Source organism: Meriones unguiculatus, chromosome 21 (genome assembly GCF_030254825.1).
Source record: "Meriones unguiculatus strain TT.TT164.6M chromosome 21, Bangor_MerUng_6.1, whole genome shotgun sequence".
NCBI lineage: Eukaryota > Metazoa > Chordata > Mammalia > Rodentia > Muridae > Meriones > Meriones unguiculatus.
The window spans coordinates 47,048,488-47,066,580 of record NC_083368.1 but is presented as its reverse complement, the minus strand read 5'-3'; the positions used below and the strand labels follow the sequence as shown (position 1 = coordinate 47,066,580).

Here is an 18,093-nt window from a genome sequence, read left to right as displayed (position 1 = left end):
ATTAAAATTAAAAAGAATCTAGTTCATACTTGCTTCTCTGTCGTCAAACTGACTCTTATTTCTGTTTCTCTGAAAGTCTCTCTTGTCAGGTTGGATTCATCATTTCTGCCATCACTCCTACTTAATAGCTTTGGTACCCAAGGCATGAAGCTATGCTGGGTTGTCCAGAGCTGTGGACAGCATTTCTCAGCAGTCTTCAAGCAATATGATGTATATTAATGTTGGTGTCTGGTTGTTTTAATTTCGAGGTTGTCAGGGCTTTATGGAGAAAAAAAAGATAAAGGCAAACCACTTAATTGTCAAACTTTATTTTACACATGTATGATCTATTCTGTAAGAGTCTTGAAGAAAAAGAGCTAAGTCTGATTAAATCTGTTAGCACATACGAAGCTCTAACTTTCTGAACAGTCTTGTTTTAACTTTTAAACTTTGGTTTTTTTGTTTTTTGTTATTGTTTTGATTTGCATTGGTTTGAATAGAGTTGTACATAGCATCCATCTTTGACGCCTTTACTTATCTTTCAAAATATTCTTATCAGAATTGTCTTTTAGTGCTCAGAAGTATAGGGTTTGAATAAAACTGCCTAGGTATAATACCATCCCCTGTTGAGTGACCTTAGAGCTAGTTAGTGACTTGTTCTAAGCCTTCAACTGCTTTCTATAAAATGTGAATTAAAATAATGGCTACTACCTAGGCCGTTTGTCAAGGGGCCATTAATATAAACGAAGAAGGTGAATATTAAGCTCTCAACAAGGTAATATTTTATTAGTATTTATTTATTAAGTTTTCATATATTAATAAATATATGTACATGTATGTAATTTCATAAGATAAATTTATTTAAGTTGTTTTTACATGGGTCAGTGTTATAACATTATCAGTGCAACTCACACAGTAACTTAGTTTCTTTTTCTAGGAGGATCACAGATTTGTCAGCTGTCTAGTACTGTATTAGAACACCTGAGTATTTCTAAGAAGAATGGTTTACTCATCATTTTGTAGGTTCCAGGTGATAAGTGGTTGAGTGTGCCCATTGCTTTTAGACTTCCGGTACAAGTGAAAGGTGGCACAGAGCAGTGCCTCATAGTTGGGGTGTATTAAATAGTGAACTGTTCACCTCATGACCGAGAAAGAGAAGAGAGACGAGGAGACCTGGTCCCACAGTCCCCTCAAAGCATGCCAGGCCGTGATGTATTAATTAAGCCTCCCACACAGCCCTTCCCATAAATGTGTTCATTACCTTCCTGGAGCCCCAAGCTGGGAACCAAGCCATTAACACACGTGGCTTTGGGGAACATTCTAGGTCCAAATCGTGTCAGTGCGATAAAAAAATAAAAATAAAAATGTGGACATCTTAAGTACTCCTTGTTTTCTTTCAAAACCTGATTGTTTTGAGCCATGAGAAGCGAAGGAAGTCTGCAGTGCATTTACGTTGTTGGTTAACAGTCAGCAGTGGCTGAGGTTTTGCTTCTTGACTGTGGAATTCTCCCCAAGATTTCATAAAACTCCATGCTGTGATGAGTCGTGGTTTAAATGAGGTCTGTCATACTCTCGGGCATTTGAATGTTTGGTCCTCAGTTGGTCTGTTTGTCACGGCTTAGGTTTGTGTGGCCTTGCTTCAGGAGGTTTGTCACTGGGGCGGCTTTGAGGTTCCCAAGTCTGCTCTCTCTGCTTCCTGTTGGCTGCTTTGTGGGTGAGCTCTCAGCTGCTATTCCTGCCACCATGTCTGGTGCTTGGTGCCACACTTCTCCACCGTGACAGTGATGGACTCTCATCTCTCTGCAACTGTAAGACCCAAATAAACTGTTCCTCCTCGGAGGTGCCTTGATCATGGTGCTTAACACAGCAACAGAAGATCGATTTATATACTAGATTTAAGAGTTTCCGTAGGAGTCTATTTGAGTAACGAATTAGTCCGTCTTTATAATGATTCATTTTCTTGAAATGCATTTCACGCTCAAGTAATTCTGAAGCATAAACCGAGAAATTACCTGTACATTAGCTGTTCCTCCTAAGAAAAAGGCTTCCTCAACCCAGTGCAAATCCCTTCAAGTCATTTCTTTTCACCTTGTCTCCTTATACATAAAACATATATTCAATATCGTTGAATATGTTTAGTATTCTTTGTGGCTGCCATATCCTTATTAACTTTTTTTTTTTCTTTCTTAAGAGATGAGATCTTTCTATGTTATCAAGGCTTGGGTAAAACTCCTGTGTTCAGTCAATCCTTCTGCCCAAGTCTCTTGAGTCCTAGAAGTCTGAGTACATGCCACTGCACCCAGCTAGTGAGCTGCCACTCTTAGAAATAATGAAATATGGGCCAGGGATATAGCTCAGTTGGTACAGTGCTTGCTTACCATGTAGGAAGCCCTAGGTTTGATCTCTAGCACTGTAAACCTCACTGTGGTACTATACTTGGGAAGTGGAGGCAGGAGAACCTATAGATTATCCTCATCTATGTAGTGAGTTCAAGAATCACTTAGGTTATATCTCAAACAAGACTGACATTCAAAATACCCTGTTACTTAGTTCCGTGTCTTAAGAAAGGGAAACTTTGTATAAGAATGTTAAGATGGATTAGGATGTTTATTGAAAAGTCGGTAAAAAGATTGTAAATGGCTTGGACTTGTGTTCACCTACAAATGCATGAATTTAAAGCCTCTGATATTTCAAGATGGAACAAAAGTGTAAGCAGTGAGTAGGAGGTACTTTCAGGTAAAGAAGAAGCTATCCCAAGCAGTTTAAGGAATAAGGATGATCATGAATATGCAGTTTTGAAGGTTTGAGGCAGAGAGTGACTGCAGAGATTCTGTTGTTGAAAGCCTACACTGACAGAGTACCTGTTACATTGGATCCACTTTGAGACAAAGAACAGTCATCACACATACACACACACACACACACACACACACGTGAACCAAAGAGCAGATACTTCAGTCCACTGTGGAGCTCTTGAAAATGTTTCCATCTGGCATCAGATCAAATGGCTGCATACTTTCTGGGACCCCTTGGCTCTGTCTTAGACAGGTGGTAAACATGTCCTCTCTTGCCACCATCGAGAATAGTTTCTGTGTTGTGGATTCTGACGTTGAGCCTGGTTCCTGAGCTCTTTCCTCAGGAGGCTTCTGGCTGCATATTCTGTTTGCTTAAGTCTGTTAAGTGCTACTTTTAGCCATCTGACAAGTATGCATTATGCATGTGTTGTTTTCCTTGTGCTGGGTTAATTGTGTCGGTTCAGTAGAAGCAATCCATTTGAGAAGAGCTCAAAGGACAGTGCTAGAGGGAGGCACAAGCCCAATGAGGTGTACAGTGAGTAGTTACTCGGTAGAAATCAGATTACAGACTGATGTCTTGCTGGCCAAACCAGTTTAATTATGTATGTGATGTAGCAAAATGGACCACACACATTTTCTGGGTTGTTTTTGTTTTTGTTTTTAGACTTGAACCCCTTTTATCAATGGTAGTTCACCAGATGTTTGCCACTCCACATTGGCTAGTAGCGTGCCAAATATACACCAAGTTTGCTGCCTAGCTAGTTGGGCATTTAAGTAAGTCACCAATGCCAAGCAACCTATTAGTAAGTTCCCAAAGCTTCCACGTTACTAAATCTTCCCAGGTGTCTACTTGGATCAACCAGGTTCTAACTCCAACCGGAAAAAAAAAACCCAAACTCGTCCACTTTTGATAGGATATATGTATATCAAAACATATTTTACACCTCTCTTATTTTACTAGTGAAAAAAGAAAGATATTTGTTGTGGTCTGGAAATAGCTTGTACACTAAAGAGTGGGGTTCCAGCTGGCTGTACTATTTTGGAAGGTTCGGCAGCTTCACTGGAAGAAGTAGGTCACCAGAGCAAGGTCTCCAGGGATTTATCTTGTCTTGGGGCATCCTTCTTCCTCCCTTCTGTCTGCCAAAGATGAACGGCTTCTGCCATATGCTCCCACCTCCATAATGTTCTGTCCCACCACAGGTGCAGAATGAGCAGACAGGTAAGTTATGGGTGAAACCATGAGCCCAAATAAATCTCTCCTCCATTAACTTGTTCATTAGCTATTTTGTTGTAGCTCTGAAAATCTGACATGACATTCAGTATTAAATATATGAAGATGTTTTAAAAATCAATTGTAGAGTAAGTGATCTCCTGTATGTCATTGGAGGAGTATGGTAAGAGTGGACATCACATCCCTTCTCCACCTTTTGATTAAATTCAAGTGTAGTAGCTTGCAGCACATTTTCTTCAGGTCATGCTCTTATTTAATCTGTGACTTTCAACTCTTGGATCAAGGTGAACAACTGCATTCTTAATCAGGTTGGACTCAAAAGTGCCTTTTATATCATATAATTACATAGTTCCATAAATAGTGCTTGTAATGATAAGACAGGGATTTAAAAAATATGTTGAGTATACATAACATACAAAGACTTTTTTTATATGTTCATAAAATGAAGTTGTTACCTGAAAACTGAACCTAACCAGCATAAGTTCAGGGGTTAGTTTAGAGAACACATTGTTGCTCATTCATAGAAACTTGACATATATATGATTTTAGGAACATAAAAATATGATCAGATTTGTTGTCTACATGAAAGATGTCTTACAAAACAAGGGAGTCAAAGAGCCTGCTATTGAGTTCCTATCAGAAATAGGCCCTATTGCCCTTACTGTGGGAAACCAGCTGGTTACTGAGCTACCACGGGCTATATTTGAGCAGAGGTTCTAGGTTATATCCATACATGGTCCTTGGTGGAGTGTCAGTCTCAGAAAAGACCCCTGTGCCCAGGTATATTTGGTCCTTGTGGAGCTCCTATCCTTTCCACATCATACAAACTCACCCTTCTTTCATATGATTTCCTGCACTCTGCAGAAGGTTTGGTTATGAGTCTTAGTATCTGCTTTGAAACACTGCTAGGTAGAGTCTTTCAGATGCCTTCTGCAGTAGAGGAGCAGTCCTGCTAGGCCACAGAGGAGGACTTTGCAGCCAGTCCTGAAGACACCTGATAAAACAGGGTCAGGTGAAAGGGGAGGAGTTCCCCCCATCAGTGGACTTGGAAAGGGGCAGGGAGGAGATGGGGGAGGGAGGGTGGGATTGGGAGGGAATAAGGGAGTGGGATACAGCTGGGATACAAAGTTAATAAAATGTAACTAATAATAAAAAAAAATTAAATTAAAGATAAAAAATAAAAAAACACTTAAAAAAAAACAAAACAAGCAAGTCTTGATTTCTCTCACATGGATATATAACTATTTAGTGGCAGATATAGCTGTCATTTCTGTCCTTAAAGAAACCTAATGTATAGCTCTTTCACTTCATTGTAATGGTTAGTGACTATATTTACAAAGCAAAATAAGTGGCATTTCTATGTTTACAATATAAACATATTATAAACATAATATAAAATGTGCTTGCATATTTACCTAATTATGCAACATTTTCGGAAGGAAGATTTTTTAATGTATTCTCATGGCCAAATTAGGTCATTAAACCTGCTAAATCTTTACAGTTTTATTTGATGCAAGCAAATTATTGTGCATCTTTATAGGAGACTTTTGTTGATTTGATGTCTATAAAGAATGTGTAAAATTTAAATCTGGGTAGTTATTTATATTTTCAACTCTTAAATATGTATCATTTCTTTGTAGTGAGAGAAACTTTTAACAACTTTCTGCTAATTATTTGGGGGTGCAAAATTCCTACAAATTGCCCTCAGCCACCAGGTGACTAACGAAGGGAGAGATGCTCTGCCTACCTCTCTCTACTTGGGTACTCATTGCGTTTTCGGACTTTCTCTATATCCAATTCCCCCATGTTTACTTGGATTCAGTTACCACTATTCTATTCCACTTCTGCTTTAGCTGCAATATTTGAATGACCATATGGAGCATTTCTATATACCTAGCTCACTTCACTTAATGTCTTCCAGTTCCAGCCACAATGCCACAATGTCAAATTTTCATTTTTATGGCAGAATAATATCTATCGTATATAATGTACATATGTATATATTACATTTTCTTTATTGCCATCTATTTATTTCAGAGATACATTAATAGATTCTATATTTTACCCTAATAGATAAAGCTAAGAATTTTAAAGCAAAACTAACTACAACAACAAAAACATAAAAAATTATTTCACAGTATAAAAAATTCTATGTTAAATATTCTCAAACTATAAAAGCCTTTGGGCAAAACTGGAAATGTATTCTCAATAAATGTATTTTATATGGTTCAAAAATTAACTTTATCTCAGTAATCAAAAGGTCATTCAGATTTAAGAATAGATTATGTATTCAGAAATTATGCTCAAGTACACAACAAGGACATTTGCTCAACCATGTTAGTAGCAGCTTTATTCGTAATAGCCAGAACCTGGAAACAACTCAGATGCCCCTCAACCAAGGAATGGATACAGATATTGTGGTACATTTATACAATGGAATACTACTCAGCAATTAAAACAAGGAAATCATGAAAATTTTGGGCAAATGGTGGGATCAAGGAAAGATCATCCTGAGTGAGGTATCCCAGAAGCAGAAAGACACACATGGTATATACTCACTTATGAGCGGATATTAGACATGTAATATAGGATAAACATACTAAAATCTGTACACCTAAAGAAACTAAGCAAGAAGGAGGATCCCAGGTAAGATGATCAATCCTCACTCAGAAAGGCAAACAAGTTGGACATCGGAAGAGGGAGAAAACGGGGAACAGGACAGGAGCCTTCCATAGAGGGCCTCTGAAAGACTCTACCCAGCAGGGTATCAAAGCAGATGCTGAGACCCATAGCCAAACTTGGGCAAAGTGCAGGAAATCTTATGAAAGAAGGAGGAGATAGAAAGACCTGGAGGGGACTGGAGCTCCACGAGGAGAGCAACAGAACCAAAAAATCTGGGCCCAGGGGTCTTTTCTGAGACTGATACTCCAACGAAAGACAATGCATGGAGATAACCTAGAACCCCTACAGAGATGTAGCCCCTGACAGCTCAGTATACAAGTAGATACCCTAATAAGGGGAACAGGGACTATCTTTGACATAAACTCAGAGGCTAGCTCTTTGATCACCTCCCCCTGAGGGAGGAGCAGCCTTACCAGGCCACAGAGGAAGACAATGCAGCCAGTCCTGATGAGACCTGATAGGCTAGGGTCAGATGGAGAGAGAGGAAGACCTCCCTTCTCAGTGGTCTTGGATAAGGGCATGGGAGGAGATGAGGGAGGGAGGGTGGGATTGGGAGGGAATGAAGGAGTGGGCTACAGCTGGGATAGAAAGTGAATGAACTGTAATTAATATAAAAAATTAAAAATTGTTAAAAAGTTACTAGTGCTAATATTATGAGTAATGTACAATATAAAATAAGTTTTATAGGTGAGTACATGTCCAGTAATAAAAAGGGATTGTTAAAATATAATTTGGGGGCCAGCAAGATGCCTCAGTGGGTAAAGATGCTTGCCAAGTGAGCCTGAAGACACGGGCTCTATCCCCTGAGATACGCATGTTGGAAAGAAAGACCCAACTCCTGCTACTTGTCTTTTAACCTCCACAGATGCAGTATGCATGCCTCTCCCCAAGTAAGCCAATAACCATACTAAAACGCATGTAATTTGAGTAGGGAATTCATAATAAATATTAACTACTAAAGTTAAGAACAAGGTGCACATTTTCAGGAGAAATACTTGAAACTTGGTTTTGCTTTTTAAATTTTATTCTCTTTAAGAACATTAGACAGTGCAGTTGACCAATGTATCAGTCTCTTCAATTGTTTCTTTTACGTCTGAGTTTCTCTCTTGCATCTTGGATTCTGTTGGTGATGCTTGCTTTTCTTGTTCCTGTTCTCTTCCCCAGGTTTTCTGTCTCCAGGATTCCATCAGATTGTGTCTTCTTTATTGCTTCTGTTTCCATTTTCAGGTCTTGAACAGTTTTATTTATTTCCTTCGTTAGTTTAATTGTATTTTCCTGTATTTCGTTAAGGGGATTTATCTATGTCCTCTTGAAGGCCTCTGTCATCTTTGTAAGATTGGAGTTATGGTCGTTTTCTTGAGCTTCAGCTGTGTTAGGATATCCAAGGCTTGGTATAGTAAGGATAGCTGGACTCTGTTGGTGCCATATTGTCCTAACTCTTGTTGCTTGTGTTCTTATGCTGGCCTTTAGCCCTTTGCTTGTCCCTGGATGTTCCTGGTGCAGCAGGCCTCAAGAAGGCAGCTGTGAGCTCGACAGTGGAGCTCAGGGGACAAAGCTCAGCTCAGGGTAGGGGATTGGTAGGGAGGGATCTAACCTGCATGTTCCTGGTGCAGCAGGGCTGGAGAATGCAGCCTGAGCTGTAGCCAGACTGGAAAAAAATTATTGTTTGATTTTGGTTACGAAAATTAAACCTAGGATTTCACACATGGCAGGCAGGCACTGTGCTATGGAACTGAATGCAGGTATGTAACTAAATGTAAGTGTAATGTGCTATGGACGAGGCTCATCCTCTCCCATTGAGGTCAGATAAGGTAGCCCAGTTAGGGGACTGGGGTCCAAAGGCAGGTGTCAGAGTTAGAGAGGGCCTCCGCTCCCCTGTTATCAACTCAGAGAGGGCTTAAAGGAGAGAAGGCTTAGATAAAAGAAGACAGACTGTCATAGACCCTCCTTCGCTTACTGAATGGTGTAAAAATAACCATAGGACTTCCATTAAACAACAGCAATTAGAAAAACCACATGGTTATGCCATTTTATCCAAGGGCAGTGCATCACATAAATAGTAAGGGGAAAGTGAAATACAAAATGGCTCTGATTTTGAACTTGGATCTCTGAAGTGACAATCTGTGTGTTCATTATATATTTTGCTTTGAAGAACCTGGAAGCATGAAATGCTTTTAACTCCTAAACCTTGTTATTTTTAAATTTTAAAATTATTTTCTGAAAGGTATTGAAAGGCAGCTTGAGGAAACTGAGCTTTTTATGCTTTTTTACTTTTTAATCTTATTTGGTAATAGAAAAAAATAAATGTTAGTTTTCCCCATGTCACAGCCCTTGTGTTTATCTGGTTTTGGCTTGCTGACAGTCACCTAAAAATGGAAAATCTTAGTTCCGTGCAGCTGTGCTAAAGAAGGGCACTGTATGCAGTATTTCTTGAAAAAAACATTTGACATTTCAGAAAATTAGTCTTGATTTAATATAGTTTAGTTTTTTCAGTGTCAGTAAATATTTTTAGAATGACCTGAATCAGGGAAAGTAGGTAGTCTTTAATGTATTTCTGCTATTTTCCATTTTATGCAAAGATTATTGTAGACTATTTATAGGAAATTGCATTTGGTGTTCATTACATAAGTGTGAAATTAATTTTGTCACTTATGGGCTGACATTTGGAGTAAAACGAGGTTGCATTCTTTCATAGGAGTCTGTATGTTAATGGCCTTCAACAATAAGAATATAATTTTGTTTTCTCAAATTTTCTGTAGGCCTTTAGAGTTGTACATATTTTACAAAGTATGAATATATTTTCCTAAATTATTTCATTTTCCATCAGTTATCCAGCTAGAACAAAAACAAGCAAATATTTTTATGGCTGTAACTTAGCTTGATTACCATTTGAAATAGAAATTCTGTCAGTATAGAGATAATTTTTTGCTAAGAATTTTTTATTATCAATATTTCTAATTTTACTTTGCCTAAAAATTATTTTAATCATAGAAATTTATGGGATGCACTTTAATGATTTGATACATGTAAATACTGGGCAATGATCATGAATTTTATTTTATTTTAAAAGAACATTTTAGGCATTTTATTTATGTATTTGTTTTACCTATCTACATATTATCTACTTCTCTATCTATCTGTCTGTCTATCTCTCTATAGGGTATGAGAATTTTGCAGCATGTATATCTGTGTACCACATGCTTTCCTGGTGTCTAAGGAGTCCACAAAATACCCGAGACAGTCGTCTTCAAAGAAAGAGAGGCTTATTGTGAATCACAATTTCAGAGCCATCAGTCTGGTAGCAGCAGTGTGGTAGTTAAGGAGGGACTCTGTTATATAGGAGAGTTGTTTGCCTGAGGAGGTCAGCCAGTGAGGTGAGAAGGCAGGTTAGTGTTGTCTTTTTGATTAAAAAAATATATATATTTATTCACTTTATATCCCAAGCAATAACCCCCCCCCCCGCTCCCAGCCTTACTATTCTTCTCTCTTCTGCTCTTCCCCATTCCCTACCCCTCAGAAAAGGGGAGCCACCCCAACCAACCCATCCTAGCACATCAAGACACATTAGGACTGAGTGCATCCTCTGGACTGCCAAAGCAGGGACCAGTGATCAAAAGGCAGTCAACAGAATCCGTGTCAGAGACAGCCACCACTCCCCTTATTAGGGGACCCACTTGTATACCAAGCTACCCATCAGGTACATATGAGTAGTGGACCTAGGTCCACTTCATACATGGTTCTTGGTTGGTGCTTCAGTCTCTGCAAGGCCCCATAGGTCCAGGTTAGTTGACTTGGTTGGTCTTCTTGTGGAGCTCCTGTCCCCTCCTAGCCCTTCTATCCATCCTTCCCACTCATCCATAAGGTTCCCGCCATGGGAGGGGCATATCTGAGACAAGCTATAGACCTACAACAGGATAGGCTCCTGGGAGGATATGGTGGTGACTAGCTGAGACTCCTAGCAGTAAGGGTAATGAAGACTGAAGAGGCCACCCTCTAACTAGACAGGATTCCTAGTGGAGGGAGAAGATCACCAACCAAACCACAAAAACTTCTACCCAAAATTTTCCTGGCCTATAAGATGTGCAGGGATAAAGACAGAGCAGAGATTGAGGGAATATCCAACCAATGCCAGGCTCAACCTGAGACCTGCCCCATGGGAGAGAGCCAACCCCTGACACTATTAATGACACTCTGCTATGGTTGGAGATGGGATCCTAGCATAGTTGTGCTCTGAGAGGCTCTATCACACAATGTATAGAAACATGTTGAGACTCACAGCCAAACATTGGAGTCTAGCTTTATCCTAATATCACTCCAGTGTATATTCACAGTAGTCTGACTTCTACCTTCTAAAGATTCTACCACCACCCAGTAGTATCAAGGCCTGTTGCCCGAGCTTTCCACATGCTGGGTCTTTGGAGACACTCAAGAAGAAACTTTAAAAACAGGCCAGATGGCTTGCTAGGCTTGTCAGGACTGGGACTCCTCCGGACTTTAACTTACCGACAACATCGTCAACCTTTATAGCAGCTGTGAGTGCCACTTGGAAAAGACATCTCAAAAACCTCAGGATAAATATCTTCCTGTTCCTTTCATTTATTTCCTCAACTTATTTCTCCAATTTTGTTGTAGGCTCGCAGGAAGGAGGTGTTTATCCAAGAACGGTATGGGAGATTTAATCTAAATGACCCCTTCCTGGCACTCCAGAGAGACTATGAAGCAGGTGCTGGTGACAAAGAGAAGCCAGTCTGCACCAACCCGCTCTCCATTCTCGAAGCTGTCATGGCCCACTGCAGAAAAATGCAAGAGAGGATGTCTGCCCAGCTGGCTGCCGCCGAGAGTAGGCAAAAAAAGGTACCGAGGCACTGTTTTGTTTTTCCTATAACTGTGAAACAGCAAAACCAGTTCAGGCGGTGCCTGGATTTTGAAATTTTAGAAAAGATTACGGTAAGTTTTTATGAGAATGAAATGTAACCAAAAAGAACTAAATCTCCAAAGTATGACAAAGGAATACTTTCATGGAATGTTTAATACTTCCTCTAAAATATGGGTTTGGTGTGAGTGGGCCTCATTTTCCTGGTGCAGTAAAATGTGCTTAGCCAAACATTAGCTTCTTGTACAGTTCAGCTAGCATTCTCTCGTCATATGCAAGTCTCCCCAACTTATTTTATCTAGAATCTACTTAAAACACTTCTGCGTAGGCAGACATGGCGGGTCATGCCTACAATCCCAGGTGCTTGGGAAGCTGAGGCAGGAGGATGGAAAGAGGAAGTAATCCTGAATAATACATGGGACTATGTAAGCCAAAGTAAAAATAAAAATTGAAGACGCTTTTACAAATAGAACTTTTTTATTATTTCTTCGCAAAAGTGAAAGTAGCTGAATAGAAGAGAATGAGAGGTTTCAGGATTGTCACCAAATGTTGTCTTAAAGCCTAGGCTGGCGGCAAACTTCCCTCTGGGATTTGATGGCTACAGAGCTCTGTCACATAGCTTCATTTGAACCAGTCTTTCCCCTTCCTAGCTAGTATCAGTAGCTTGGCTTCTTATACTTGAGTACATGTTTCAAAGAAGACAGATTTTATAAAACACACACACACACTGCAGTCAGCCATAAAGAAATAGAAGTTTCTTATTGTCCCAATAAGCCACTGAAACTATTGTTCCCTGTATAAGCGGTAGTAATTCAGAGAGTCTGTTGCTCTCTGTACAATTGGTATTAAAATGGGCTGTTTCTCCCTGCCGTCACTTAAAGCGTAAAGCAGCATTTCTTTGACCTGTCCTTTTCAAAGAAATATTTACATCTCACATTTAACACATGGTAGACAATAGCCTGAATGGGCCTTACTAGAAATATTTATGATATTATCATTTAAGCTGTGTGTTCTTGCAGTAGTCCTATCTCTCATTAACATATGAATGCCAACGCTCTCATAGAGAGGCAGAATAAGGCAGATCTTTTAATCAGTATTTTATGTGTCAGAAAACTAAAGCACCCGGTAAAAAGAGGAGTAAATGAGAGCCGAGTGCTCCATGGTGGGAAGCAAATGCTTTTCTTCTGGACTCTGCAAGCCTTCTAGCAATCCTTCAGATAACCACTAAGGTCTCTGGAGGTCATCAAAACTCCCCACAAACCGCAATGGCAAAGCCAGTGCGTTGCAGCTGATGTAACTGAAGCTCCTCTGTATTTCCTGGAGAAGATACATTTCAATTATGTTCTTAACGTGTCCAATGAGCTGGATAATGGTAACCGATTTCTGCTGGATTTTATGCTGCATTATCAAAACTTTAAAAATATTTTGTTTTTTGTTTATTACATGAAATATGTAATTTTCAGAATTTTACTTTTAGTCTGGATTTTAGCATTTCACTTTTAGGAGAAAATAAAGGGCCCATTTGTAGGTGGATCAAAGATTTTATTATTTAGCTGACTTTTTTTTTTTCTTTAATCAACGCACATCCTGTTTGTTTCTGAATGACTGGGTTATTTCCAACCTGGCTGGGAGTGAAAGGAAATTGTTTCTGTCCTATGGGCCCTGAGAGGCTCATATAAAAACAAGCCAGTGGGCCTGCCTCCCATGCACAACAGGATACAGGAATCCTTTTATGGTCAGATTCATTGGCTGTGAAGTCTCAGTGAAAGGCAATTGGGTGGCAATTGATGCTTCTTCTAGTAGATTTCAGTGTGTAAAAAAGATTCACACTCTGTATTCTTCCCTGTATGTAAATTAAAAAAAAAAAATGCTGTCTGAAAAAACCAGAAATCCCGAAGACATCTTTTTTTGTAAAAAGAGAACTATCTGTCACCTGTAGTACGGAAAGTAAATATTTTAACCAAACGCTTTCAGCTCCTTTCGTCTATAGTAAACTGTAGTTTGAGAAATCCATTATTCTCATCAAATTTCATGCCTTGCTCTACTGTCACTGTGGAAGCCTTGTAAAGGCCAGGCCTCATGCTCTGTGATTTGAGTGTTTCTCTGAAACTGGCTTGCCCCTTTGGTAATTCTGAGACATTTGGCACATGTGCTGCTGTGGCTGGGCCTGCAAGTCCCAGAAGCTCTGTGCACATACATGTGCTGGCTCCTGCTGAGAATGCTAATAGGAGGGTTAACTGCTTGGTAATTTGTGTGCCAGAGAAATTTGGGCAGGAGTCAATTTGGCAAATAGGTTGAGCCATTTAAACCACTTCGAATAAGCTAATGAGTAGTCAGTATGGAGAATTTTGCCTGGGGTAATCTACCCCCGCTCCTCTGCCAGGAACACAGAGTGGAATGAAATTTGGTGGGTTTTTTGTTTTTGTTTTTAATCTTGTTCATCATCTTTGAATAGATCTTTCGTTCTAATGTATTTATTTGGACATTCAGGAAGAAAAAAAGATCTATGTATTTTCAAATATTTTATATTTTGAACATATGATTTCTATCCCTAAAATACAAAGTTTAGGAAAGGCTTTTAAAATAAGGCCAAAATCATAACTTGAGAAATTCAGTGAAGTGATATTTTGGCCAGATGAAAATTCAGTTCTATGTTAGATATGATTTCTTCAAGGTGGCAGCTGTGCACAATTAGTTCAGTTTCTTAGCGTTAAGTGTGCATAGTGAAGCCTTAGCTTTTAGCACCTGACACCAGTATGTCTTGATTTGGGCATAAAGGATAATTTCCTTTATCAACTGGCTTGCAGAATTGTTAATCATTTTACATCTTGGTTCAGTATGAGTAGGATATTAGGTGATGGACAGATGTTTTCTGCAGAGCTGGGTGGCAGCCATTGTCTCTTGCCCATGAACAGGGCATTGGGACTTGCTCCTGTGTCCTGCTGAGGCTGAAGGGCACTGGTTAGCCATTGCTGGAGGTTCTGAGTGTGTCCCCTTAGCCCTGCTTCTTCATTTCACTTACTTCCTCTAGGAAGTCTACCTTAGGTGCGCGTGATTGGCCAAGCATAGTTCACATTCCCTCTCCCCAGCCTCAAGCAAGGTCAGGAAGGTGATTGGTGGACACACTCAGACCAGTAGAGTGGAATCATAAAGCAGAGACATCTATCAGAGGTGATTTCTAATGCTAGACTAAAAAATAACTAGTTATTCTGTTTACTCTTCTTTTGTGTGCCCTTTCTTTCTGTTTTGCATAATTGCACTTTCTTCTACCATTTGTATTCAGTGCTGTTACATTGTGAAATGGCTAGCTTATCACACATATAACTGCCTTTTAAAGTGCTTTCTAGATATGTATTCATACTACTCACAGAGGGGACAGCCATCCATAACAACATTTTTAAGAAGAGTATTTACCATGCTTTTTACATGAAGGATAATTGTAGCTAATCCCAGGATCTTTTTGTATTTTAATGTCTTACTGCATTTTAAAATAGACTTTGATGCCCCAGGAACATTGTAAGGCAGCTATGATGGGGACCCAGGAAATCCAGATTGGGGATTTAAATTGAGATTTTTATGTGAGGTATTTTTGCCTTACCCATGAAAGCAGCAAAACCCTGGCTTCTGGGACTTGCTTTTCCTCTTTTGATGGGTTTACAAAGAAGAGGTGGCTGAAAATCTCCACACTGGCAACTACAGGCAGGCTGAGATAGAAAAAGGAAAAGAGAGATCTTTAAACAAATAGTTAGATATTTGTATCTCAGAACTGAGCATGTGTGAGTTGTAATAAGGTCATGAGCATCAGGATACAATGAGGGTGTGAAGACTGAGGCAGCAATAAGGCATTAAATGTTGTGGGAGACATTATTTCTCCATCTGTCTCAACTTTGAGCTAGAGGCAATTGTCTATACATGGCTGTGGAACTCCTCCACATCTACGCGTTTCCCGTTCCCTCTATGAATGCGCATGCTCGGTGTGTCTTCATTCATGGCTCCAGTCTGAGTGCTATTCGGGGGCCACACCCACTTTCTCACTCAGTCCTCCAGGCTTTTTAGCACACAGTGTACTGTGTGCTAAAGAGCCTGGCAACACTGTTCTCAGCTCCTCCCTGAAAGAATGGAAACTTTCAACGATGAGACTAAGGAAACTGGACATTTGGTCACTTTTTAATTTAGTGTAGGCTCCTGATACCTGATATAGCTATGATTTTATTTACTGGTTATGATAATAAAATAAGTGGAGTTCAGAAGTTTTAATTTTCTTAGAAGTATCTAGTCTTTGGCCATCATGGGTAGGTAGGTAGGTTGTTTCCTGTTTGTGTGGAGACATCACTAATATTCAGATCGTTCATATTTAAACCAGCATATATTTACCACTAAAAATATATTAAAATGAGGCTACTTAATTAATGAAAGGAAAATTTAATATAAGAGAGAATCAGAACATCCTTGGAGAGGATAAAAAGGTGAGGTTTCCAAAAAATCTGAGCACTCATTCTCCAACCAAGTACCATGCATGGAGATAGCCTACAACCCCTTCACAGATGCAGCCCATGGCAGTTCAGTGTCCATATGGGTTCTATAGTAATGGGAACAGGGACTGCCTCTGACATGAACTGATTGGCTTGCTCTTTGATCAACTCCCCCTGATGGACAATGCTCAAGTAGACAATTGAGAGCAACCATCACAGCATATCATGTGATCACGATGCTATCACTTCCCATTAGACATCAGCAAAGTTACTCTACAGAACATCCAGACAGCTCCGCCTACTGTCTCAGGAGCTGCAGTCTCTGCTTCTGAGGGCACATCACTCACTCACCTCTTTGCTGGGTCCCGTCTCCTCGGGTCTTACAAACACCTATAGCTCTCCTGCTTCCAAGACACGGATTCCCTCCGTGCATTGAACTCTCCTTTGATCCTAGAAAAGCAAAAGCCCTTCATAACTTAATGTTTTTCTTTGTTTCTTTTGTTATTTTTTTAAGGTTTAAGGTAGAGAAACAGATTTTTTTTTTTTTTAATTTTCATGCTGGGCATGAATCCGAGTTCTCAAGCATGATAAGCCATGTTCTGGTACCTGCAGTTCAGTCCCTAATGGGATAGTAGTGGCCCCACAGAGAGGAAGTATGAAGGTCAGTCTCACCTAGTCCTAGTTGGCCTTTTCCTGGTGGGATTCTGTTGTTTTCCTGTTTGTTCTTTATTCCTCTCAGGAACCTTCAAATCATCATTTTTTTAAGATTTATTTTTATTTATTTTTGTAAAAGAGCTAGCTGAAAAAAATTATTACTTCTTTATTATTGGTAGTCAAACTTTCTGGGACATTTTTTGTGACTGTCAAAATGTGTCCTGCATAATTTATTTCTTTAAATATATCTATTTGCCTATTGTGGTCAGTTCGCTAACTTGTACTTTAAGTAAAAGGAAAAAAATATGCATCATCACATATCCCTAAACAATGCAACTTGCTGTTACTGTTTTAACTGAAAACATTTTTAGCCCATCAGCACTGTGCTTTCTGCTACATGTGTGAAAAATTACAATGATTCATTTTAATGTTCTTAGTTTTATTTTGAATTCGTTTATTCTATAAAAATAGAATGAGTGATGGATGGCTGAATAGATGAGGTCTGTTCTATACAGAGAGAAAAACTAAAGAAAGCAGAAGAAAGAGCAAAAGCAGACTGCCCGCTTCAAAGTTAACTTTCTTTGGAAGGTGAGGATCTGGAAACAATAATAGTCTGAAAAGGACCCCTCTCCTTCTCTCCCTCCCTCCCTAATGGGTAATAGCGATTGAACCCAGGGTCTGTTGTATGCTCGACATGTATTCTGCCACTGAGGCTTTGGCCTTTGTTTCTCTGATGCTGTAGTTTTGGAAGGTGAGGTCGATAGAGCAGTTTTCTGTTTGGTGATAAGGAATTGTAGTATGTTTCCATTTTAGTTTAGGAGCCTAAAACACTGGCCTCCTGTGAGTCTGTCTAAAATATGCATACTGTGCCCTATTGTGCAAATGAGAGAACCACATGGAACCAATCTTCCCAATGATAACTTATCAAGGCCACACAAGTAAGAAGCTTGGTATGAAACTTGGCACTTCATCTCATCTCTGAGACACACACAGGCATGAGAGTGTGCTCTGGGCTGCTGGGAAGATTTATAGAGCAGATGTTTGATATTTGTAAGGAGAAATGTGCAAAGTAGCGGAGCAAGTCCAAGAGGTAGCTGGAAAGAATCAAGTTAATGACTAAAGTATGACACTTGGCAGGTGGAAACCAGTTTCTGTGAGTGAATTTTCTTGCTAAAGATCCACCAAGAGTCCTTTCAGCAGCTGTTGGTAGAATCTCATCCACAGAAACTAAGATTTGAAATACCTTCTGTAAGGAGAGGTTAAGGAAGCTTTACACAGTGGGAAAGAGTGAGTGATGGTGGCCTCTTGGAGCCTGCTGAGTTGCTGTCCTGCTGTCTGGAGGCACAACTGATGGGAGAGCAGCAATTAAAAAGACTGTGGGTACTTTCATAGTAGTGGAGTTTGGGG

At 39.6% G+C, this 18,093-nt stretch overlaps 1 protein-coding gene across 2 annotated transcripts in view; it reads left to right on the top strand.

Annotated features, from left to right (window-relative positions):
• Window positions 1-18,093, top strand: part of Cttnbp2 (cortactin binding protein 2) — a 150,963-nt gene that overhangs the window by 54,945 nt on the left and 77,925 nt on the right. For both annotated transcript variants that reach the window (XM_060373970.1, XM_021659355.2), the window contains exon 3: window positions 11,320-11,541. In XM_060373970.1, coding sequence (XP_060229953.1) covers window positions 11,320-11,541 — 222 coding nt within the window. The remainder of the gene's footprint in view (window positions 1-11,319; window positions 11,542-18,093) is intronic.